This window comes from Halichoeres trimaculatus, unplaced genomic scaffold (genome assembly GCF_033239565.1).
Source record: "Halichoeres trimaculatus isolate MK-OKI-2021-1 unplaced genomic scaffold, fHalTri1.1 fHalTri1_scaffold_4, whole genome shotgun sequence".
Taxonomy (NCBI): Eukaryota; Metazoa; Chordata; class Actinopteri; order Labriformes; family Labridae; genus Halichoeres; species Halichoeres trimaculatus.
The window spans coordinates 7301578-7327714 of NW_027437182.1; the positions used below are offsets into that span (position 1 = coordinate 7301578).

A 26137-nucleotide genomic window follows, 5' to 3' on the forward strand; every position below is an offset into this window, starting at 1 on the left:
TCTAGAAAGTATACAATATGATAAAGCATTCCAATATTCTTGCTTGAGGTAAAAACCTCAGCATATAAACACACCCCTCACTTTCCTAACGTCTGGTCTAGCGATAAACTTTGTTCTGCCTTGAATGAACAAACACACCGTGATGCAACAAGCAAACAGCGGAGACCTTAAGCGAGAGCTTTCACAATACTCTCCCTGCAAAAATGACCTTGCTGTGTGTTGGACTTAACCTTAAGGGTTCAAGAGTCTTTTCGGAGATGACTAAATGTTTAGTTTTTTTGATTCTCCATTACTTATTACCCAGTTTGCTTCAATTTTACTACAGAACCCAATGTAGCATCAGACCAGCAATGTGTTTTGATGTGTAAAACTGAACATTGAGATGAACAAATGAATAATAAAAAATACCATGGTTGCTTGTCAGTAACAGGTATTTACAGCTTAATGCAGCCTAAATAATTTTTGTCATTTATTATTTTCCTAAATTAAACCTAAATAGGCATCATGTTGCACTGTTTGGGGCTAACATTAATTGTTGAAGGATGACGTTTAATTATGTGCAAATGCAGAGGGTGGTCAGCCCCAACTCAAGGTGCCACCCCTGAACCATGATTGGAAATAAGGTCTGTCAGAGGTTGGGCTAAAATAATCTAAGCTGAATTTTTGTATTTTTATGTGGCACGTTTACTTTTTATTTACTTCAAATATTAGTGGTGATTGTAAAAAGCTCATATAGATTTTGTTTGTGTGTAAATGTACTCCTACTTCATGCCACTCCTGCTGAAGTCACTGCCTCAGTTGGCCCACTCCAGTCAGAAAGACTGGATCTGTCCGGACTTTTTTCTTTCATACAGATCCTGTCTTTTGTGAAACCCATTTCTGCCAGTCAAAAAAAAGAAAGAAAGAAAGAAAGAAAGAAAGAAAGAAAGAAAGAAAGAAAGAAAGAAAAATCATGAGATTTAAAGTAATTATTTTGGGATAAAAGGTAAAAAATGTTCGATTAAAAGTCATAATTATGAGATTAAAAAAAAAAAACATAATTATGCGATAAAAACTTGAAATTATGAGATGAAAAGTTGAAAATTTATGGGGTAATACTATGGGATACAAAGTCGAAATTATGAGATTCACGTGCTTTTTCTAATATGACTTTTTATTTCATAATTTCGACTTTTTATTTCATAATTATGACTTTATTATCTCATAACTTTGACCATTTTTGTATTTTTTTAAGGCAAAAAAGTCCCATGTGGCTCTGTGCACTATTATTGTGCTTTTTTTTTCAGTCATTAATACAACCAGTTGGGGGGATCCAGGTGTCTCACTCTTCCATAGCCATGTCTTGCCTTGCCCTTTAAACCGAGAAGGCGGATCTAGGAGGGGGGAGTTGTCCGGCGTGTGTACGTGCGCCTGCTTTGACACTGCAGTCGCCTGCTGCAGACTGCGGAGCACACAGGGTGATCATAGGTGCTCACTGGGTGTCAAACATGGTGAAAATAACGACAGTGAAGACCAAACCATACACGGACCAGAAGCCTGGGACGAGCGGTCTGAGGAAGAGGGTTACGGTGTTCCAGCAGAACCAGCACTATGCGGAAAACTTCATCCAGAGCATTATCTCTGTCATTGAGCCTGCCGAGCGACAGGCTGCCACCGTGGTGGTGGGAGGGGACGGCAGATTTTTCATGAAAGACGCTATTCAACTCATCATCCAGATTGCTGCAGCTAACGGGGTCAGTTTGGAGAGAAAATACCGTTTTCTGTGCTTCCTCGTTACTGTGTAAGGTTAGCCGAGGAAGCTAACGGTGCGTTCACGTACCCTTTGAATGGTTGGAATTCCGAAGTTATCAAGTTTTTGGGAGGCATTAGGATGAATCGATACAAACGACTAAAACTATTTTATTAAATCTTACATAAGGCATAAACTAAGCAGTTCACTACCACTTCAACCGTATCCCGTCTTCCGAAAACCAAGTATTCTAAACTTACGTCCAAAACGTGAATCAGTGTAAAGTTATCACCATTTCATCACCGTTTCTACTTTTTTGTCATTATTCCTTGAAATAATGCGACAATTAGTGAGCCGTATCTCTGGTTTATCCCCTTTTCTCCGTGTTTCAGTGTTGCTTGTTTTTCCTTCATAAAATACTTTAATTCCCGATTGTTCCAACATGACGTGAATGTAGGGAATCACCAGCCGGGGTGCGTTCAAGGCCACAACATGAAAACTAAATACCCATACCGTACCTATGATACATTTATGAACTCAAAACTCAAATTTTCAAAATTAAGGTTCCACCAACACTTTTTTAACCTGCATTTATTCACACATGTGTTTTATTTATCTTAATTTTGGTGGGCTAGTGAAGCTGCTAGCTAGCATCTATATTGAGCAGACTGGTATGTAACATTATGTCACTTATTACGTAATAATAATAAAATAATAATATTTCAAATAATACCTCATACTTGACATAAAGGTGAACCATTATCCAGTGACTTAAGGTATATAAAAAAGTTATGGGGGGCTCAAATGCATAAATTTTCTTCTTATTTACATTATGTAGGATTTGAAATTAATAAATCTTTCCCTCCCATAACAGAAGCCTGAAGTATCTTGGCTTCATGTTGTTTTATACACTGCTCATTTGGCTAAAGAGTAGACTTGTCACTGCTTGTTAAAAATACTACCGTCAAGGCTTACTGTTATGTTGAATCTGAAATTGGTATCTAACTGGTTACCTTTGACATTTAACGCATCATGCTGGCACCAGACGACAACTACTTCCTCGCTCCCGCATGGTAGATTATATCTAGAGACAGGATTTAACTTGCGCAATTACAACGACGAGCGAAAACAGGTGTGGATGTTGCTGCAAAAGGAAGCTTTGTTGCATTTCTTCGGTTGAGTTGTTTCATAATAAGCTGTGCTGAGATGCAACTGGCTGCATTCAGTCTGATGCTGCTGCAACGATTTGGGGCGAGCAGGAGGCGTGACGTGTACGTGCAGCCGGTCACGTTGCCCTATGTGTGCAGAATGAATGAGACGGTACAGGGATGAATGAGGAGAACACACAGTACTATTTCGATTAATCAGACATTAAACGCAGTTTGCAATCACATGCATGTATTCGGGTGCACATATGGCTATATACATAATGACTACTTAACGTCCTCCATGATAGGATGTTGTGGATGCAGACATGACCACTCTGACGGTTTCATAGCTATAGCTACAAACTGATAGGTAGTACGTGCAGGGTTTATAAGCAAAACCAGTTTAGTGAAAATGCACTAATATGTCTGATGTTTCCTGTAGTTTCTCAGCATGTGGTTGATGTTGGGAAAAAAAGTGATGGGGAAACTGTGCCCAGACAGTAGCACTTCTGTTCAGATGTTTACTCAACAGAGAGAGGTCATAAGCAGAGCACACAAGGCACACGAGGCAAGGCAATCAGGACAACAGCCCAAACAAAGGGGGGATAAATAGAATACCAGCTAGATCCTGGGGCATCATAAAGTTAGGATGATGTATTTTGCTGTTTTTATGTTAACTTTGCTGGGTTTGGTTTGCCTTTAACTTGTTTTTATATTCTATTCTTTCTCATCCATAAATGATTGAAGTAATTCACCATGGGTGTGTCAGCAAAAGCCTACAAAATTATTGTTGCCATACACATTATCTTCTTTCTTTCAATAAGTTAAGACCTTACATAGTCATATGGATGAATGGGATAAGAAAAACTCTGAAAAGCCAGAATCAATAAACATTTATGCTTGTGTTTTGCTGTGTAGCCATTATTAATATCTGTATTTGTATTAATATATGTGACTTTCCCTCTTTCAGATTGGTAATCTGGTGATTGGTCAGAATGGCATCATGTCCACCCCAGCAGTCTCCTGTGTGATCCGCAAGATTAAGGCAGTAGGTGGCATCATCCTCACAGCTAGCCACAACCCTGGAGGCCCCAACGGGGACTTTGGCATCAAGTATAACATCGCCAGTGGAGGTGAGTGAGGAGAACAACACTTTTTACATCATGCAGCACGTCACAGATACATCAATATGGATTTTGTACTGAAGAGAGAAATAAGGCTGTTAATCAATCTCAAAGGACTTTGCCCACACAAAGTGATCTACAAGTTAATGTTAAACTCAAGATAATTAACTTAACTGTTATTCTAAAGTTCACTTAATAATTTGACACCGTTAAAATGAATTTTTACCTTGTTAAAGGTCTTAATGAGTAGAGGAGTAAAAAAAAATATCGTTAGGCAATACATCACAATTTTCTGACCTGTGATAAAATATCCATATTTTTGTTAAAATAAGAATTCATATTTTAGGTGAGTTGAAGGTACAATAATCTTCTGCACCTCCACTGCGGTAGATGGTGCCAAAGAGCTACTCTGCTGTGTGCTGCCCATAAACTGTTTAATAAATAAACGTAATCTCAAAGTATATTCAAGATATTTTTTTCCTAAACTTTATAATATGGGTTTTGATGCTGTAAACTTTAATGTTTTCTTTCTATTCTTGGTCAGTTAGTTAGAAATCATTCAAAGTTAAATTTTACGGTGTATTAGGCTTGTAAAAAAATAATCCCCGCTTTGGGGACAGTGTTAGGTGGGGAGTTTGACTGGGGCGGTACACCTGTCAAATGATAACGCAGGTGTCCTAAGGCGAGCTCAGGGTGGATGGAAACCTCCTGTGGAGCAGAAGGGCAAAAGCTCGCTTGATCTTAATTTTCAGTTTGAATACGGACCATGAAAGCAGGGCCTCACAATCCTTCTGACTTTTGGGGTTTTAAGCAGGAGGTGCCAGAAAAGTTACCTCAGTGTTGTAGACTGATAAACTAATAATCATAGTCATGTTTTCTGCATTATTCAATTTTTTATAAGTAACCTTGGTCGCACCAAGTGACATTTATCAGTTTTACCAATTGACCACGTCTGTCACCCAACATTGATTTTGTTTAATATCACTGTAGTTTAAGTGACAAACTTGATACTCTTTGTTTTCAAGTTACGTGTATGTATGAAACAATGCACCTGACTTTCTTTATTTCAAACACAATAAAATACAAAAGTTGATATCGCAATATGTCACGATATTGTGATATCGTGATATTATCATATCGTGACCCAAGTATCATGATGTGTATCATATCGCGAGGTTCTTGCCAAAACTCACCCCTATTAATGAGTTTACCCAAGCCTTAGACACTTGCAGCTATGTGTTTTGTAATGGTTGTGTGTCTAGTGTGTGTTTACCATTCAGTCAACCAAAGAGTATTTTGCTTTTATCTTTGTTTAACAAACCAGTGACACACCGTGATCTGCTTTGTCTCCAGGACCTGCTCCAGAGGGAATCACAAACAAAATATTTGAAATCAGCAAAGGCCTGCAGGAGTATCACATCTGCCCTGAGCTCAAAGTGGACATTTCCAAAATCGGGAAACAGACCTTTGAGGTGGAAACTTTCAAACCTTTCACAGGTACAGTCCATCAGAGAGCCGAATCCTGATCCCACCTTAACAAGACTAAACTTGTGATTGATTTTCTTTACTTGTGATTGATTACCAGCATGTAGGCAAATATTGTGTATCTTTTCATCAAACCTTAAACTTAGCTTGCTAGCTGCTATACTAATTGTCCTTTTCTGTTTTCTGTTGCCTTAGTTGAGATTGTGGACTCTGTGGAGGCCTACGCTGAGATGCTGAGAGGCATCTTTGACTTTGCTGCACTGAAGGAGCTTCTCTCTGGAGCCAGTCACATTAATGTCCGCCTGGATGCCATGCATGGAGGTAGGAAATGTCACACAGCATTAGTTACAGTGTTTAAGACGGCTTCACTTCAAGATAAAAAACACTTATTTCAAAGAATTCCTCTCCTTCCTCAGTGGTCGGTCCCTACGTGAAGAAGATCGTCTGTGAAGAGCTTGGCTCTCCTGCAAACTCTGCAGTCAACTGTGTCCCTCAGGAGGACTTTGGAGGACACCACCCTGACCCAAACTTGACCTACGCTGCTGACCTGGTGAACGCCATGAAAGGAGGGGAGTACGACTTTGGAGCAGCCTTTGATGGTGATGGTGTAAGTCAATTTTTTCTTTTTTTTTCTTGGAAGAAGATTTTACAATTATTGAATCATTTATAAAAAAGATTCAGCTAAGCCTTTGGTGTTTTTGCAGCCAAACACTGTGGTTCTGTCTTTTCACATCCTCACATTTTATTTCCTTTGATAAAACATGAAAACAAGCGGGCGGCCAGGCTCAGTTGACTTTATACGATGTGAGCCAAGATGTGATATTTTTGAACTAGATTCCAATTCATGATGTCAGTTCACATAAAAATGAACTCAGTTTATGAGGTTTTAAGCTTACAGTCTTATTTAATAGACCAGGGTAACAAATCAAAATGAGACTTTTGAGATGTGGTACAACTGAATGGAGCTTGTTTTAATGCTGAACTTTTGGCCCATTTTTTGCAAAGTGAATCTTTCAACATTATTTTTGCCACATACAAAACCATTGATAAAAGTATAATGTTTTGTGCTTTAATTATTGCTTTGTATTATATTTTCTTTACCTCAGGATCGAAACATGGTGCTGGGTAAACACGGCTTCTTCGTAAACCCCTCAGACTCAGTGGCTGTCATCGCTGCCAACATCACCAGCATCCCTTACTTCCAGAAGACTGGTGTGAAAGGACTGGCCCGTAGCATGCCAACAAGTGGAGCCCTGGACAAGTAAAACACATAGCAATATATATTCCATCTAGAGTTTCATTTTTTCTGTCAATCTCACATCTTTCTCTTTAAAAATTAACTGTGGATGTGTAAATCTCTTCCAGTGTGGCTAAAGCTCTTCAGATGCAGCTGTATGAGACCCCCACTGGCTGGAAGTTCTTTGGGAATCTGATGGATGCTGGAAAACTCTCCCTGTGTGGAGAGGAGAGCTTCGGCACAGGTAAGTTAATGTCTCTATAAAAGGAAAGTCTCACCTCTTGTTCACTCAATCTCTAAACCCTCCTCCTTTTTCTTACTTTGCTAACCAACCAGGCTCAGATCACATCCGTGAGAAGGACGGTTTGTGGGCGGTGCTTGCATGGCTGTCAATCCTGGCCACCAGGAAACAGAGCGTGGAGGACATCATGAAGGATCACTGGCAGAAGTTTGGCAGGAACTTCTTCACCAGGTCAGGAATAATGCTCAAATATAAAGTTCAAACCCGAGTCAATTTAAACTTTCTTTTATCTTTAAATTTCTGGTCTCAAGAGTAATTTTTTTCACTGATAGAGTTTTAGAAACACCTGTGATGTTTCAGGGTTACTTGTTGAAATGCTTCTCCGGTGCCCTCTGGTGGTAAATAAGAAAACTACAGCACACCAAAAAGTAGAAGTAGAAGTTTGATTTGATTTTACTTTATTTCATTCTGACAAAAAAACAAAAAATTAGTGCGAAATTAGGAATTATACATATGAATAAAAGGGAGCAGAAAGAAGAAAAGTTCTTGTTATGTCTGCTTTTTCCCTCACAAAAAAGTATTTACAAATCACCCAGTGCAAAAATTAAAATTTTCCACAAGCAAAAAAAAAAAAAAAAAAAAAAAAATCAAGGATCTGTAAAAGTTCTCCATGTTGAATTCTAAGTTGAATTTCCTAATTTTGTGAAAACAAAACAAAAAGTGATTTTTATTTCAGCTCTTATCCCCATCTTTTTACAATACTAGATTTGATCATGTATTTTTGATACTTTTTATTTTGTCGAATTTTACACTTATATTGAAATTTCCCCTTGGGATCAATAGAGTGTTCTGATTCCAATTATGATTGAATAGCATAGCAGGACAAGGACAAAAACAAAAGTTAACACAGGTTAAACATAGTGGGGCTCATCAAGTTTGAAGAAGAAATTTTCTAGATGGAGTTTGTTAAAGTCCAAATAAGTCCCATAAGAATAGTGTCCTTCGTCTTTGTGATACAGTTTGTCCATCTTTCCCACTTTGTCTCAAAGGTCACTTTGATTTTGCCTCTTTAGTGTCCTTTTCCAGCTTATTACATAAGTTTATCCCTCTTACTGTTATTTACCATTCCTTTTACTTGGTTGTGAATCTTGTTTTTTTGGTATCATTTCAAATCCCTTTGGAATAATAATAATTGGATTTATAAAGCACCTTTAAAAACAGAAGTTAAAAAAGTGCTTGGACAAAAAAATGAACATGCAGACAACAATGCACAGGGAAACAAAAGCAGGACACAAGGCATAAAGACCCTAGCAAGAGCAAATGACATAGGAACCAAGACAATTCAAGAACCATGCAACATAGAATGAGACCATGGGGACTGAAATAAAAGCTAAAAACATACACTTAGTAAGGAAAAGAAAGAAGGTAATAGAAGGCAGTTTAAAACAAAAAAACTGGACAGCAAAAATGAAAAGATGAAAGTATAATGATGATAAAATAATAAATAATTGATAATATCTTAGTTTTCATTTAGATTTTCTTCATGTTAGTAAATGAAGAAAGCCTCAGAAAGTATTCATAAAACCACAGCTTGTGTTACAAAATTAAGACTCCTGTTTTCTCTAAACCACACTACCTGACATCCAGGTATGACTACGAGGAGGTCGACTCTGATGCTGCCAACAAAATGATCAAGGATCTGGAAACGGCGATGTTTGACCCATCCTTCAAGGGGAAGAAATTCTCATCGGGTGATAAGACATATGAGGTGGCAGTCTCTGATAACTTTGCCTACACAGACCCTGTGGATGGAAGTGTTTCTAAAAATCAGGTAAGAGTCTTTGAGCCAAAAGAAAATAACAGAATTTAGAGTTCCAGCTGTAATTTCATTTATTGTGTGATGCTCAAGCTCATTTCAAGCTCAGTAGATGGTCAGTGAACAGCAGGAGCATATATTTGGTCGACCTCCACATGTTTCCTGCTCCATGTTAATTTATGCCCCTAATCTCTCACTCTCACTCCCTCTCAGGGTCTCAGGATCATCTTCTCTGATGGCTCCAGGATTATTTTCCGTCTCAGTGGGACAGGCAGCGCAGGGGCAACAGTCAGGCTCTACATTGACAGCTATGAGAAGGACCCCCAGAAGATTTACCAGGACCCACAGGTCAGAGCCCTGAGGAGTAATCAGACTGAGAGATGTTTGACATGAAGTGATCAGAAAAGAAAACAAACTGTCATTAAAAAAACTACCAAGACTGAAATATTTTGTGTAGAACAATCACAGAAAAGATAGAACAATAAAGATGTTGATATGGTTTGGAGGTAAAAAGTCATGGGCCCCTGAGCGATGTGAAGCCTGTAGGGCAGCCAGCATGCACTGGGTGGAGCTTGTGTTTTACACTGGAGCGATGGAGATGTTGGCGAAGGCTTGAGTTATCGCAGCTTATCAGGGGGAGTCAAGAAGAGAGAATTATAGCTCATGGGAAAAATAAAGAGTTTGAGTTCCAGCAGACACTTCATAAAGCCATGTTGGACGTGTGCAGACAGGGAAGTGATGTAGAACAAGAAAGTGAGACAAGACCGAAAGGAGTGAATTAAAGTTTCGCTCAAGCCCTTCATCTTCTTCTACTTCTTCTTCTTTGGTGCTTACACTGACGGAGAGATAAGCAGAAAAAGAAAGCTGCAGAGTTTTCACTTGACAGATAAATGACCTGTGGGTTGATAGTTCATTTGGCTGGCTCTGGGTTGGTTTGATTTACGAACCAAGAGCTTGCAGTTTAAACACACTGCCAGGATAAGATTAAAAAAAAAGAAGAGGAAACCTTTGATCTTTAAGTTTACATTTCTGGAAAGAGCAGTTCTGTGAATCCTGCATAGGGTTAGGGTTAGGCTCTTCTTCTGTTTGCTAATCTGGACCAAGGGGTACTTGGGAAAATTTTTGCTGTGAGGAGTTTAAAAGTGATCTTGAAAAAGGTCACCTTCTAGATATAAGCCTGATTGTAATCCACACTTTGAAATAAGATTATCAGCACCAACGTAGGTTATTTTGAAATGCTACTTCGTAGCTTCTTTTTAGCTTCCCAATTGGGTCAAGCACAACTGGATTGATTCACGGCACGTCCAAGTCTCTATGACAACACCACGTTAGCTGATGAAGTCAAGTAGTGAGAAGAGTGTTTTAGCTTTTCTCTGCTTAAAACAATTTCTTGGATTAATTTTGTAGTAATGGTGGACACAGAAGCCTGTCAGACAGAGAAAGGAGAAGAAAAGCAGAAGAAAGAAGCAGAAGAAAGCTACTATACAGCCTGAGCTAAAGGCTAAAAGGGCTAAACTGTTTGTGCTAATGTTTATCCCAACCCACACGCAGCTTCTGCAGTGGTCTGTTCTAACTTGAGAGTCTATCAATAAAATGAAGGGTGGGGTTATGTTAGCTCTGATTGGTAGATGACTGGTGGGACATAGCTAACCAGGATTCACTAACGATACACATTATGGACACACCTCACAGCATCGGGCTGTCACGTAGGGACGGCTACTAATCTTTCGTACGAACTGACAGTTTGTTTGTCATGTTAGCCTATGGATACATCCTGCTAGTAGCGCTACATTTAGCCAGCTGCTGACGTACAGTACAAACTTACGTTTGCTTGTTGTCACGCTTCAAACAACAGCGCTATGTAACAGTTAGTGATGGGTAGAAGAGGCCTCATGACCCACTGCGGCACATTACCCAAACTGTACTGATACTGTGTCGGTACTGTGTAACTGTGTCGCTCAATATGGACACCTGCTGGAGCTTAAACATCATTGCAGGAAACAGAATTGAGAGACTCAACTGGCATAGTACTGATTCAATGACCCAGAATACAAAAAAATATTCAAATTATTACATTCTATATTATAAAGTGATCTAAATTTAGAATATCTTTCATATCTTTAAAATATATTGTCAATAAATAATGTGAACACAAGTTTTAACATGAATCAAAGTTAAAGTGTCGTGAGTAATGATGTTACTTTTTCTTTGAGACACGGAGGTTTCATTTCAAAATAAAGTTTTAATCAAACAATCAAATATTTTTGTGTCTTGGCAATTCCATTCTGGGGAAAGATCTCCAGCTTCATATCAAGCAAAAACTAAGAGGAACAGAATAAAAAAAAGGAAATAAAAAGAAACACCTTATTTGCCGATTTAAGATGTGCTTCAAAATATCTGTGATTGTTTCGGCAAAGATGCACCCCGTTGACAGATGCTATCCATAAACGCAGTTTGGTGCCTCAGTGAGACAGGGGACACAGCAGCTGTATCGGTCACGTGACTTTCTCAAAGTGATACGCGCACTGACATGGGGCTTCATTCTATGAGCCTGACACATGCGCTGAGGCATCGGTGTTGCCAGGCTCATCACTAGTAACAGTACTGATAAATACCTTGCCTTATCCTGCTGTAGCCAGTAAACAGTTGCCTTAAACATAAAAAACCTGACCTGAAACGAACACACACCTGGTTAAAAGTCACAATTGAACGACAACGTGTGTGTGAGACTCTGGGCTAGAAGGTGGTGAGGCAGTTCAATTAAAACAGATCCTCCTCATAGCATCTTTAACGATTAGAAAATAGAAAGTGGAAGTAGAAAAACGAAGCATCTCCAGGTGTAAATAACTGCATGTTTTGAAAGGTTTATGAGAACGTATTGACCTGAACTAAAGGTGACACCTTCTGTCTCTCTATGCAGGTGATGCTGGCCCCTCTGGTAGACATCGCCTTGAAGGTCTCTCAGCTCCATGAAAGGACTGGACGCTCTGGCCCCACTGTGATCACATGATTCCTCTGCCACGCTGCCTTCACTCACCCACCCTCAGCAACAGGATACCTCTGCTCTCTCCAGGGGTGAAGCTGCCCTTGAATGCTGCCTTGACTTCAGTTCTCTGCAGGCCCTTTCAGAAACAGAGCTGGACAAAACACTGAAACTGTATATGCAAGAAAATACAAAAGGTTTATGTTACACTCACCGATATCCACTGCCATTTTGAAGTCCCAAAGTGAGTGTTAATGTCTGAATGAATGTTGTAATGTAAGAAAATCAAATTGAAGTATTTAAAAATTTGTTTTTACATGATGCTGCTTTCTTAGTTCCTACAAAGGAGAGGTACTTTTCTAAACACTGAGGCTTCTCTGGTTTGACCTGTAGCATTAAGATGCACTCTCCAAGAAACCTAGAAATCTCTGGAAAGATGCTCCAGGAACGAAGGTAGCAGATGCTTTCAGTGGAAACGCAGCTCAAATGAAATTATCACGCTCTTGTTAAGTATTGGTCAAAGTAGTGTCATATCTGTAGCTGTAAACTGAAAAGCTCAGTTGATTGTCTGTCATTTCTGTAACCATGATAAATTTGTCCAGATCTGTTCCTGAACCATATCATTAAACTGCCAAACTGGCGATAAATCAGCAATTTGGGGCAACCTCACCCCTTTCTCCTTAGCTTTCCTGAACTGACCTGGTGCCTTCCCTTCCCCTCTGTTGTCTGAAACCACCAAAATAGCCTCTAAACCTGAATCATGAACCGTCACATCCAACATTAATAAAATAAACCTACGTAAAAGAAGTACTTTGGTCATGTCTTGAATCACGAGGGTGCAATGAAATGCCTGAAAGCAAACAATACGCAAAGCAACCATGCAAAAGGAAGCAGCCACTGGCCTGGCTGTGATTACTGTAGCATACCTTGGTTTTGGGAAAAGTCAGCATTTGGAGTGGTAATAATACAGAGATTATTCTAGATAAATGCAAAGATCCTATCCTGCAGCAAGTGGGCCAAGTTGTGGGAAAAGCCTCCAGGAGGAAAAGAGCCTGCCTCTTTCCAAAAGGCATTCCTGAGGCTAACAGCGAAGCGTACACTGATGGATTCTCCCTCCTCCTTTGGCAAGTGTTCTTTTGTAATGAGATAGTCACAGTAATCCTGATTAATGATGAGAGTTATAAAGTGTCTGCAGGTCAATGGATCTCATAAGCTATACTGAAAGACAAACAGAGAAGAGCTGAAATCTTCGCTATGGGTTTTCACCCGGGTAATACATGAATGATGTTTGCATCAGCTCAGACAGATCTGGATCCTACAGGTCCTGGATCTGCATCAACTTATTCCTCACAGACCATATTTGGCTTTAAATTGGCTGCAATTTAGTTGATAGGAGTGAGGCTGAAAAATCAGTCGCATCCATGCATAGCAGGGGGAAAATTGGCCCCAATCACAGATCCATTATCCATGACACATTTCAGGCCAATTTCTGTCAAGTATGTCAGTGTCATTCATCCTGACGTGATCAGTTCAGCCTGTTTGCACAAAGCCTTCCTCTAAAACACACAGGGAATAGTAAGAACCCCTGAGCTGGAACTAATTGACCATTCAAGTTGTATTTCCTCTCTAATGTTTGAACAGTGGGATGTTATGAGAAGCTGCATCACTGGCATTTTAACTTTTTATTGACACAAACTTTGAGACCTCTGTGGAGAAAAGTTCATTTGGGTTTCATGACATCACCCATTGCTTTGGGAACCCTCGGCTGCAATTTTTCTTTTCAGAAACTTTTTTATAAAACACGGACGTGATCATTTTGGACAACAAGAAGAAAACATTGTTGTACCGTGCTGTCTGGGGATTCCTCAAAAGAAGACTGCACAAATTCCAGTTTGACTGTTGAAGATCCTGTCAGATGCTTTTTGTTTGTATTGATTTTGGCGCCTCCTGGGGACAAAGAAGAAACTCTCATCTTCTTGCAGATTTTCTCATCTTTTGAAGAAAAGATTTATTTTGGTGGGGCTCTGTATGCCTTTATTTGGACAGAACAGGACAAAAGATGAGTGTAGGGAGTGACTTGGTGGTTGGATTTGAACCATGGCCGCCCATAAGAAGGCTTATCTGATGAGGTGCATAATGTAGACCACTATACTGGCAGGCTGAATAAATAGCTATTTTTAGCAAAAAAATTCATCCCGCTTTCTTTTAAAATTCAGATGTGTCACCCATAAACATTGTGTCTTTGGACAGTGTGCAGTGGATTCTTTTGTTGCGTACAATGTTGCAGTTTTGAATTTGAATTGAATTAAAAATCTTAAATATCCCTTAAGGGCAATTTGACTGCAACAGGAGTTAACAACTTACATTCTTACAACTCAAACACAGTGAAAAAGAGAACTACAAAACTATATTTCACTTTGTGAGATTCATAAACTTGGGGTGTCTAAAATTTGTTTTTGTTTCCTGTTTCGCCATCTTTGATAATCATCAGCTATAACAGGAGCCGCCAGTTTACAACAGAAGTGAATTCTTTGTTAAGATTATGTTTTCTGTGAACTATTTAACACAACAAAAATTTGGTAGCCGAATGCTTAAGTACAGTGTAGGTAACAGGACGTCAAAATTGTTGTTTTACAGTGACACGTGGCCTGGATTTCACTGCACTGTTCTTTCTAAGGAAGCAGAAGGATTTCGTTGTTGACAGATGGCTTTTGAACATGTATTATTTATCTTTTATAATAGAATAGAATAGAATAGACTTTATTTATCCCTCGGGGGAAATTCAGGAGTCACAGCAGCAATCAAGAAAACAAAAGTAGGAAAGTGTATAGAAAGTGCAAAAAAGTCCATAAGAAAACAGATGATGACAACTTGTCCATCATTGTCCAGTCAGCTAGCCTCCACCTCCACAGGGTCCAGGACTGAGCTTCTTCAGCAGTCTGTTAAGTCTCTGTCTCCTAAATCCTGTCTGCTCACAGCAGGTGAAGCTCTTCCAATGTGGTGTTCATGTCCAGTGTTAGTTTCGTTAGCCATGTCTGTGAATAGCATGATGCTACTCTGCCCTCTGGTATGCTGCTCTGTTGCTGGGTCAGCACCACTAGCTCGTTCAACTTATTGGAGATAGATCTTACGTTCCCAATAACGATGGATGGAAGGACAGGTCCATGTCGTCACTTCTTAGCTCACACCTGAGAACCAGCACGTCTTCCTCACCTTCTTCTCCTCACCTTGTGGGGAAACATCTGGCCTAACACCAATTAGCGCTGACATTCTACAGGCTGCTAATAGCTGATTTCACATGTAAACAATGTGGTCATATCCAGACAAATACAGGAGCAAAATAGTAAAAATATCATTGAAGACAAAACCAGTTTGGTGTCCATGACCAACAAATGAGCCATACAAAGTAATGATCCACTCCAAATACAAAGATGATGAAAAAGAGATGAAAAAATCACAAGAAACAGAAAAACGAAGAGAGAGCTGCTCTAAAAAGCAGCCACAACAGGGCGGTGCCTGGCCAATGAGTCAATCCTAACTTTTGCAGTGAATTACTGATACAGAAACCTCTGCATCACAGTTTAAAAAAATAATCCGAGGAGTGTTGTAAAACTTAAAACCCAGGTACTGGCCTGCAGGAGAATCAAGCATATCCTTGCACTGTAGGCTACATAGATTGTCATGATAAATCATTTGATGACTTATCTGTTGATATTTTTTATTTTTATCCATGTTTCTATGTAATGTACTGTACTGTTTTTGGTATGATTAGATTTTTACAGCTGTTGCAAATCAAATTGCCCAAATCAGAACAATAAAGACTTTCCAATCTAATCTAATTTCTTCTTTCTATGATCTGTCACTTGCTGATAAATTTAAAAGCAGTTATAACAGCTTGTAATAAGAATCATCTACCTTGAACAGAGCAGTGTAAATTACATCATTTCACCACCCTGAGCGTGACGTCAGAGGACAGGGTCCCCTTTAAGTTCAACGCTTGTGACATACACATTTAAAGTGCAATATCAGGAGTTGAATCTGAATGAATGTTCCTAATCTTGTATCTGTGTTTACATTACAAAGCTGTTGAGGCCTATTTGAGCCTTCAAGGATCCAGTCTGCAGCATTTGGGATGTATAACCGCCCCAAAAGAGTTCCTCTGTATTCCCTTAAGAGTTACAATAACAGGGTGAGAGCTTTTTCATGTTGCATTGTTCCCGTCGGGCTGACATAGTCCAATACATAATGCGTTCCTCTTGTTCTGGGCCTAATGGCTTACAGGCTGTATTTGAGTTGGCTGTCATTACATCAGGTAATCACAATAAGGCTTACATTAAGCTGGCCTGCTCTCCAGCTATTAGATGTCCAAATGGCTTTCCCTGGAGCTGGAATGGAGCCTCGTGTTTTTAAAGCAGGCTGTTCATTGCTCAACTGTAGGATGAGGGCAACATGTAGGACAAAGACATCATTCTCAGAGCGCTCTAATGAGGAAAGAATTGGCTGTGCAATTTGTTTTCGCTCCTCTGGCTCTTGTGATTTTGTGTGATAGTCTTTTTCTTTGCTGATGCACAAATTTATGTCAAGTGATGTGGTTTTCAGTGGTGGGAAAGTGAAGCTTCCATTTGACCAAAGTATGTTGAATACTTTTTTCCCAGTTAGCCTTTTCCAAAACTATGCAGCACTGATGGAGTCTGGCTAATTCACCACCTCCCGATTCTCCAACAACTAAGAAGACCACAAACAGCAACAACCCAGAGGACATTGGGTCATATTTTAGAGGTCAAACAACCCGTTTGATAAAAACTGTGCTCACTAACCAAGAGCAACCAAATGCATGACATGCCCATTAAATCAAAATCCCAGAATCTGAACATCGTCTCAGTTCTGCATCCCATTAAGCAGTACAACTAGAGGACTGGGATCTTAATCTAGTCTGTCTTTCTTATACAAGATCAGCTTGAGCTCCTCAACTCTGGATGTGAACAAGCAGTGACAGGGTGTGTGAGGTTAACAAAGTCTGGATGTAGCGGCTCCATGTGAGTCATCACACTCTTAACACTCAGTTTTCTGGGTCTGCGGGCTGAAGTGTTCAGGATGATGTGTGAGGCTATAAAAACTGAACAGCAATGGTCTGGATTAGATGACTTGGAACAGTTTTTTGACCGCACATTTGAACTGAGCAGTGTGGCGAAGAGGCTGGCTTGTGTCCACAGGCTTGCTACGAATCCCTTCATCCATTTTCCCCTCTGGCTTTCAGGCAGTAAGAAGACAAATAGGCCAGGAAACACCACACTTATATGGCCCATTGTCCCCTGAAGTGTAGTGTTTGATGAAGGACTTCTCAAGGATTTGAGCTGAAACAGAAACTGGAAATTAAGTCTTAATATCTACCGGTAATACTCCATGTGCTCACATTTCCTGTATGCTAGCCAGGCAACAGGGTTGTGACTTTCTTTTCGTCCCATAGCCTGCTTTAACCTTAGATTTTAATCACCAAAAAGCTGTTTTTTATCATCTGATTTATAAATGTCTTGCATTAGATACATAAACACCAAAAATGCATAGGCAAGCGTAGGTATATCGCCAAAACATCCAAAACTGTTCATTGCTGTCGTTGCTGTCTGGTTATGTTAATGGTTATGTTGATGTTTTTAATTGTGGCCTGTTTTTTTTTACACGGTGATGTGATCACACCGAAGTGTCCTTTCAAAGATGGAATGACAGCTCTTTCAGCCATCTCCACACCACTGTTGTGTGTAGTAGGGGAGATATAACACGTTGAATGGATTTATCAATGTATGCTAACCGCTAGCAGATCAATGTAATTTCCAATGTACGTTAGCATCAAGCTAGCGCCAAGTGCTCTATATCATTTCTGGTTCATCAAAAGCTATAGAACATGTTGAACTAGAAAAGCACTCAGAGAGCACAGACCTTTACCAAGCATATTGTGATTGTCACCAACACTTTAGTCCTACTTAGTCCGACTGTCTGCTACAATTTGGTGTTAGTTGCAGGTTTGTACAATAATTTGTTACCTGACAGAGTTGGAAAATTATGATGACCAAGTACATATTTCATATTCTGGATCTTAGTACCCAGAGTATTGCCAGGATCTGGATTGTACTTTTACATCTGTCAGTAATTATGGTGACCTTGTCTTGTTTTGTTTTGCAAAGCAATACAACCATTTATTGTGGAGTTACATACACATATGGTGAAAACGGCCCTATCTCACAGTGATAAAGAATCCTTTTAAAAAATATCCTGGATCCAAACGGTGATCCTGATCACCTCCAAAATTTTATCACTTCTTCCTTATCCAGTTTTGAACATTTCCTGAATATTTCATTAAGATCTGTTTGTTGCTTTTGAGTTGCAGTCCCCCTTTGTATGTTAGAATAACCCTAGGTTTTTATATCAGAGCTCCTAATGTACCAACGCAATATAAAACCTACATCTATATGTCGAACATGTTGAATGTATGGAATAGGAATGTTTTGTAAGAGAGTTATGTATTACGAGTATTATTCATGCGGTTTTACCTTATGCTTTCATAAAAGTACAAACACATGAAGTCAGAGGTATATACACACGATTGACCTGAAGCTCTTAACATTAAACACAAAACAAGTGTTCTAGCTCAGGCTAGCTAGTGTTAGCAAATTACCCTCAGGCTGCTTTTCTTTCTTTCTTTCTTTCTTTCTTTCTTGTATTGGAGACACATTGAAGGAAATACAATGGCATAAATTCAAATATACAATGTTCTCTTTTTTCTTTATCAAAACCATTGTTTAACCAAACATTGTCTTTGCATTCAAAGAAGACTATAAAACATAAAATCAAGCTCACAAAATAAATTAAATAAATCGATTGTTTTGGATACAAAAAAAAGTTACCAAATAAACAAGTTCTGAACTATTACACCCCCACCCCCCCCACCCCAAAAAAAAAAAAAAAAAGAAAAAAAAGAAAAAAAAAGAAAAAAGAAAAAAGAAAAAAAAAAGAAAGAAAAGGAAGAAAAGGACGGTGGGGTGGGGGTGGGGGGTCCTAAGTTGGGGGAGAGACTGGCAATGACTAAAAATAGTCAAGAAAACAATTCCATTTTTTTAACAACTGCGAGAACTACCCTATCCATTTCGAGGAAAGACATGATATCATTCAGCTATGTTGACCATATTGAGGACTTTCAAAGAAGTAGGATTCGATGTCTCGCTAAAAAGGGGAATAAATGCTCATATCTGGGATTTCAGGAAATTGCGCTTGGTTTAATGAGATCCCGAATACTGCAATAAAAGAGTCCATTTCAACCTGAATCCCCAAAACTTTTGACAATGTGGTAAAAAAGTAATTCCAAAACTGATGCAGTCAACGACAGACAAAGAACATGTGACTCAAATTGCATGAAGAGGCATAACATCTTCCACATTAGTCTACAACATTAGGAAATAGTTGGGTGGGCTCTAAGCTGCTTTTCTTTTTGTATATATAATTAATGATTTTCATGCAAACCATGTAAAGTAGAGTTAAATTGTGATTTAAATTCAGCAGGACTGTGGATTTAGTTTTTGGGTTGCAAAGAATGCACTGAGCCCAATATTGACTGTCAACATTTCAAAGATGTCCAAACCAGGCTGGCTTGTTTTCGCTGATTGGAAAATGTGAAGAATGATGGCACATTTGCAAACAAACTCAAGCAAAAACAGACGTTGCTAGCATCATGTGAGGGTATGAAGGGGAAAATAAAGTTTTGGAGAAACTCTAAAAGCACTGAGAAGTTGTGACAGGAACTTTCTGAAAAGCCATCAGCACCCTCGTCCCTTCATTTGCTCTTATTGACTCTGACATGGTTGCTAGTGTACAGCAACAAAGGGCCCCCCTGTCCATGTGCCTCGGCCGCAGGAGAAATCCTCTGGGATCTGCTCTTCAAAGAGACCTCCAGAGCCCTAATCCGCTCCACCATGAAAGTTAGATGACTCTCCCCACGCATGGTTGCAATTTTAATAATCATATCCTACTCTGGGCAAAATGAAGTCGATAGACATCAAGGAGGGGGAAAAATGGGCCAGTGTCAGGAATAATCTCACTACGTGATCGTTCCAGCGGTGAGGTCTTCCTCTCCGAGCCCCCGCTACTCCTCAGAGTCTCCATATTACAGAGAAAACCACCGAAACACAGCTGAGGTTAAATTAATTAGGCTGCTTGAACAGCGAATGTGGAAAGGCGCCTCAGAAAGAAACACAGCTGACATATGATGTAAATCAACTCACACGTTTCTCAAAAGTGTAAGCAGACATGCTCAATTTCATCCCATTTGACAGTAATGTCGAGTATTTAGATCAATTTTGCTCTCCATGTGTGATATGTGGGGCACGAAACCTCTTTGTTGTGTTGATTAAAATGTTATGTGAACTTAACATTGGTGGTATGCTCAAAAGAAACAGAGCTCAGTGTAAATTCAGCCAGGAAGACTGCTCATTCACTCATTCACTTATTCTACCAATCATCACAGTGTTGTCAAGTTTCAAAACCTGTTCTCTTTATTTCGCTTTATTCATAGTTTGTTTGTTTGTTTTTAATTACTGCAGTTCTCTTTCAATCCAGTCAACTCCATCCTACATCAACCTTGTCCTGCACCAACTCAAGCATCCTTTTTTCACCACCAGCACCATCGGTCCCCCAGCAACAGGTGACCCTCTGTCATTGGAATACACTAATAGACCAAACAAAACCAGACTCAAATAAACAAACAACAAGGCCTCAGATACTTAATTTAACTGATATGTCGAAAAATTATCATCAATGTGCAGACATTGCTGTGTTTCCTAAATTTATTTACTGCACCTGGTACGATTGTTATCTTGGTTTAGTCACCTCAGGGGTCTTCAGAAAACATCTGTCGAACATATTATATAATATTTTTACTGCACTGAAAGAGATGTACAGTTATGATTTGTTTTTTTATCTTAAATGGCACTTCACAACACCCCGATTAATGTCTATGAATGTTCCTGGGGGTCCTGACCCCCACTTTGGAAACCACTGTCCAAGTGTCTTTGAGCATGACATCGAGATATCACATTGGGGTTGAACTCTAACAGACAATTGCACATTTGTTTTCATTTCTGAAATTGTTAAAAATGCTTTGAGGATGATCTGTTTTAATTGGACTGTCTCGCCACCTTCTGGTCTGGAGTCTCACGCACACTGTTGTAAATATGTGACTTTTAACCAGGTGTGTGTTTGTTTTGGAGCCAATTTTCTTTGTTTAAGACAACTTTTCTCCAGATGCCACGCGACAAGGTAAGGTATTTATCAGTACAGTTATGTAGCACTGCTGTTTGAAACATTACAACAAGCAAATGTGAGTAGCCGGCTAACTGTAGCGCTAATAGCAGCCTGGTGCTACGACGTATCCGTAAGCTAACGTGACAACAGGCAAATGGTATAGTTGTTTAGTAGTCGTCCATATGTAGCACTTCTGACAGCCTGGCGCTCTGAGACATGTCTGTAATGTGTAACATTAGTGAATCCTGGTTATGCCCTGCCAATCATCCACCAAGCAGAGCTAACGTAACCTCACTCTTCATTTTATTGATAGACTCTCAAGCTTGAACAGACCACTGCAGAATAACTGCTGACTGAGGTTTGGGATGAACATTAGCACAAACAGTTTAGCCCCTGTGTTAGCCTTTAGCACAGGCTCTTTCACTCTACTATTTATCTTTCTTCTGCTCTTCTGTCTTTTTTCTGTCGGACAGTTAGGCTCCTGTGTCCACCATCACTACAACCCAGTCTTGCTTGGCCCAATTTGGAAGCTACAAAGTAGCATTTTGAAATAGCCTATATCGACATTGATAATCTCATTTTAAAGTGTGGATTATGATCAGGCATATATCTATATAAGGGAGACTTTTTCAAGATCTCTCAAACTCCTCAAAGCCACTTTCTCTTACACTAAGTGAAGTCTACTTTATTATCAAAATAATAATTTCCCACAAAAAAAATTTGAAGAAGATAAATTTTTTTATCAGGTTAGATTCATTTTACATACTGTTGAATAAAATGACTTCATCTTTTCTCAGGTCATTTTCATCATCTCAACCTCTGGCACAAGAGAATTTATTAAAGTGAGTCCCAGCACTTAATCATCATTAGCAAATGAACTCCAGGCCCTGTTTACATCTTGAATTTACAGCCTCCCTGGTTTTGATCAGGGTCTGGCAGCTTTTTCAACCTGCTGCTCTGTTTCTCTCCACCCTCGTAATCCCTGTATTCTTAATATCTTCAACCTCACAAGTGAACTCTGAACCAGAGACAAAGAGGCACAGAGGTGTTGATGTACAGTACACAGGGATGCAGGAATTCATTGACAGAGAAGCACAGAGCCTCAATTATGGGGGTCTGGAAATTTTATGGTTTTAGTCGTGGACTGTATTTTAGAAATTGATGTTGGTTTGAAAAGTGAAGGCGATGCCAAAGAGCCGTTAACAAGCATTCTTTCTGATGGTGGTGACTGCACTTGGCCAAAACAAAAAGTTGGATTTCACACTGGGACTGAATTGTTTTGTAATATTAACAGTATCTTCCCACATTATTTAAAGTAACTGGCAGTGAATCACTATAAACAGAAAATGATTGTGGGAAAATACAGTAATGATACTGTAAATAAAGATATAGCAATTGTAATGAGACTAACTTACTGTAAAATTTACAACAACCTTCTCAGTGAAACTTGTCATTATTGAAATCAGAATTTGGTTTGCATGTTTAAGGTCTTCAATACTTGTTTTACTTCTCCAGTTGCCTGCAGACTGTAATTGCTGAAACTAACAGAGAGGAATCCTGAGCAAAAGACCTTCACAGCAAACTGGCAGAGACACTCAAAGCCCCAAAACATTGGCTGTGGCTCTTCAAGGCTGCAGATTTTAAGCCACTACGAGAAGTTTCCTAAGGGATCTGAAACAGACTGAATGAATAGGCTCTGGTGTCTTTTTTTTTTCTAACTTCCAGAGCAGGGGTCTGCAACCTTTATTTAGCCATTTTGCCTCAGCTCACCTGAAGTGAAGTCACTCTGGAGCCACAAATTCTAATTGACATTCACAATGAGTATATACAATTCTGTGCACAGTAAAATCTATAGAATAATTATTTCAACAAAAAGTTTTTTTGATTTATAAAATTGTACATATGATGTGTTGTTTTCTAAGTTAAAATACATTTGCAAATATTAAACAAATTTTGAAATAGAAAAAATAGCAAAATATTGGCATTTGAAAAAATTTGCAAATAATTAAAAAAAAAATTTGAAATTTAAAAAATTTGCAAAAATCTCAAGAAAAATGAAATCAAATAAATTTTAAAAATGCCAAAATTTGTTGAAATTTGCAAAATGTCATAAAATAAGCAAAAATTCTCAAAACTTGAAGAGTTTGCAAAATTTCAGATTTTTTTTAAAAAAAATTCTTAGTTTTTTTTTCAATATAAATGTGCAAAATATAAAGATAAATTGAAATTTCAAAAAGTGTTCAATTTTTATGAAATAAGCAAAAGTTCTCAAAATTTGGAAAGTTTGCAAATTTAAAAAAATGTACAGTTTTTTTTTTTTTTTTTACTATTTTTTTTATTTGCACAATATATTAAAAAAGAAATCTCAAAAAATTACACATTTTCATAAAATAAGCAAACATTTAAAAAGTATACAAAAAATGATATTAAACATGGCTGTCATATAAAAACTCTTAATTGCATTAATATATATATTTTTTAAGTTACAAGGAGCCACCACAAAGGAGTCAAAGAGCTGCATGAGGCTCCAGCACCACAGGTTGCAGACCCCTGCACTACATAGATCATACAAGACTACAAGCAACAGGGTTTGCAATTCCTATATTGTAACTTTACATCCCTGTCAGACTGGACTGACAGCACACTGACAAAATACATTTCTTATATTTTTAGAAACAAATATTCACAATGAAAAACACAGCTGACAATTAGAGGAAACAGTAAAATATCATCTTGGTTTTTACAAAACAAGATCAGCAAAGAAACAAGATATAAAAAAAAAATTCACAGGGGGCGCCAGAATCAAACCAAAAAAAAAGATCATCGTAGGAGCTTTAACCTGTGTTCTCTACAGTCTATGGAATTATTTCCCCTGGACAAACTCCAACAAGTCCTCATCCTGTCATAGAGCAGACAGGAAACAGTGTGGTGTTGTCTTTGAGCTCTGATCCACAGTATATCCCCAGGAATGACTCTGAGTGGAGGAGAGTGAAAGGAATGGACAAAAGGTTTTGATTAGGAGTCCTTGGGCCACGTCCTGGGCCTGACAAGGAGCAGGGATGATACCATAAGTGAAGCCCGCCACACCTCCTCTCAGATCTTCAATCAAAACTAATCTGGTCTGGAGCATTATTCATTCATACTGTTCCTGTGCTGTGTAATGCTTAAATCAAAACATACTTCAGAGAGGATGATATTTCCCTCTAATGAGCAGGTCCAGGTCACAATATGGGGAACCGGAGATGCTAAATTGCTACCATTCTTCTCCTGCCGGTATTAGGCTTTCAAAGTGCAGCAGACACACACGCAGAGATGAAGTGTGTGTCCAAATCCAGAAGTGAGTGCAGTAAAATGAAACAAGGTGTGGAGTTATGGAGGAGGAGGTGAGCTAGGTTAATAACGCTGTACAGCTCTGGAGTTAATAACTGTATGCTGCCTGTGTTTAGCAAATCAGACGGCGGAAAATTTTATCTTATTTTCACACTCACTTCTTCTTTCCATTCAGTTTTTCTGTCGTCATCTTTTTACATTTACTGAATTAATGGAAATCATACACAACACTTCCAACACATGTGGACCTGGATTTAAAGTGGTGGGTTGCTCATATGGTCGTCATACAAAGGCAGATCTCCAGCTTAAGTCACACACTCCATATGTGATCATCTGATCAGCTCCAGATGGATTATTATCAGAAAGTCAGCTCTGTCTAAGCGGAGGTTTTATTTCTTTGAGGTGTGGAGGTCAGAGTTCTCTTTACATCCTGGAAACTTATGATGACAAAGTTCTCGGACAGAAAAAGTAAAAAGAAATCTTGTTATTAATCGTCTGTCTATCTAGAATCCTCGTCACATCTTGATTATAAACATGACCGCATTGTAGAAGTGTCTTAAACCTGCAGTTTGTCTAATGACCAGCAGAGGGACACTCCCTTGATTGGATAAAAAGTCTGATTTCATGAAACCAGGTGAGAAAATAACTTCAAGTTAACTCAAATTCACTTTAAACTTGAACATTTTTCTGAGTATATTGCAAGTTTAAAATTTTACAGATGTTGTTAGAGATCGGCAAAAAGCTTCAACTTTAATCTGTCATCAAAGACATGATACAAACTGCAGATCCATGACGTTGCCACACATACAGTCACGTCTGACTCTAAGAACAATGACTGACTTTGTAAAAATGACAAAATTTCACACAGGAGTTTACAAAGTAATGAATCCCAACATGACAATATAATATGTGATGATTTTTGTATATGTTGGGTAGCAAAGCTAATTTGGTGACTTCGGTACTGCAGCAAATATGAACTTCCTTGTCATCACAGTCCCAATATTTCATTCTAATGGAAGAGTATTGGGGTCACTGACAAAAAACAACAACAAAACAGATGGAAAAAAAAAAGAAATAAAAAGAAATAAAATAAATAATAAAATAAACAAACATCCAATTTTTTATTACTATTTTTTCAAAGAAAAAAAACGAGACTTCTGAGATTAAAATCAGAGTTCTGACTCTTTTCTTGGAATTCTGACTTCAATCCCAGAATTCTAAAAAAAAAAAAGAAAAAAGAAAAAAAAAAAGTCAGAAGTCTGAGATTGAAATCAGAATTTTTTTTATATTTTTTAGGAAGAAAAAAAATAATTTAAGAAGAAAAAATAATAAATATAGGAGGAAAAAAAATAGTAATTAAATAAAATTTGGACATATTTTTTCAGTTGCACTAGTCCTCGTTTGAACATTCCAATCAGAAATTGTTCAAACTATTTATAGTTTTTTTTTGTTTGTTTTGTTTATTACTACTAGAGATGCTTTTCGGCATTTCTTTCTTTCTTTATTTTTTATTTTTATTTTTATCAACTCGTTGATTTTCTCTTTCAATTTTGAATCTCTCAATATGTGCAATACTTACAAGGTAATCGTTGCTGTGAAGACTTTTATTGGTTTATTGTGATACCTAAAGATAAGAAGTGTGTCAAGTCTCATCACAAACCACAAATTACTCGGAGGTGCAGGTCCTGTTCAATTGATTTAATTGAGCTGAAAATCCAACGTTCTCCTGCCTGCACTGTAATGACTGTTCCTCCAG

The 26137-nt window shown here is 38.5% G+C and overlaps 1 protein-coding gene across 1 annotated transcript; it reads left to right on the forward strand.

Moving 5' to 3' along the window:
• Positions 1 to 1363: 1363 nt before the first annotated feature.
• Positions 1364 to 12557, forward strand: pgm1 (phosphoglucomutase 1). Its single transcript, XM_074668661.1, has 11 exons — positions 1364 to 1733; positions 3848 to 4010; positions 5355 to 5498; positions 5682 to 5807; positions 5903 to 6093; positions 6593 to 6747; positions 6852 to 6967; positions 7060 to 7195; positions 8612 to 8795; positions 8994 to 9128; positions 11701 to 12557. Exons 1-11 carry the CDS (start codon positions 1488 to 1490, stop codon positions 11788 to 11790), a joined length of 1686 nt encoding a protein of 561 aa, XP_074524762.1. The 5' UTR covers positions 1364 to 1487; the 3' UTR covers positions 11791 to 12557.
• Positions 12558 to 26137: the final 13580 nt, after the last annotated feature.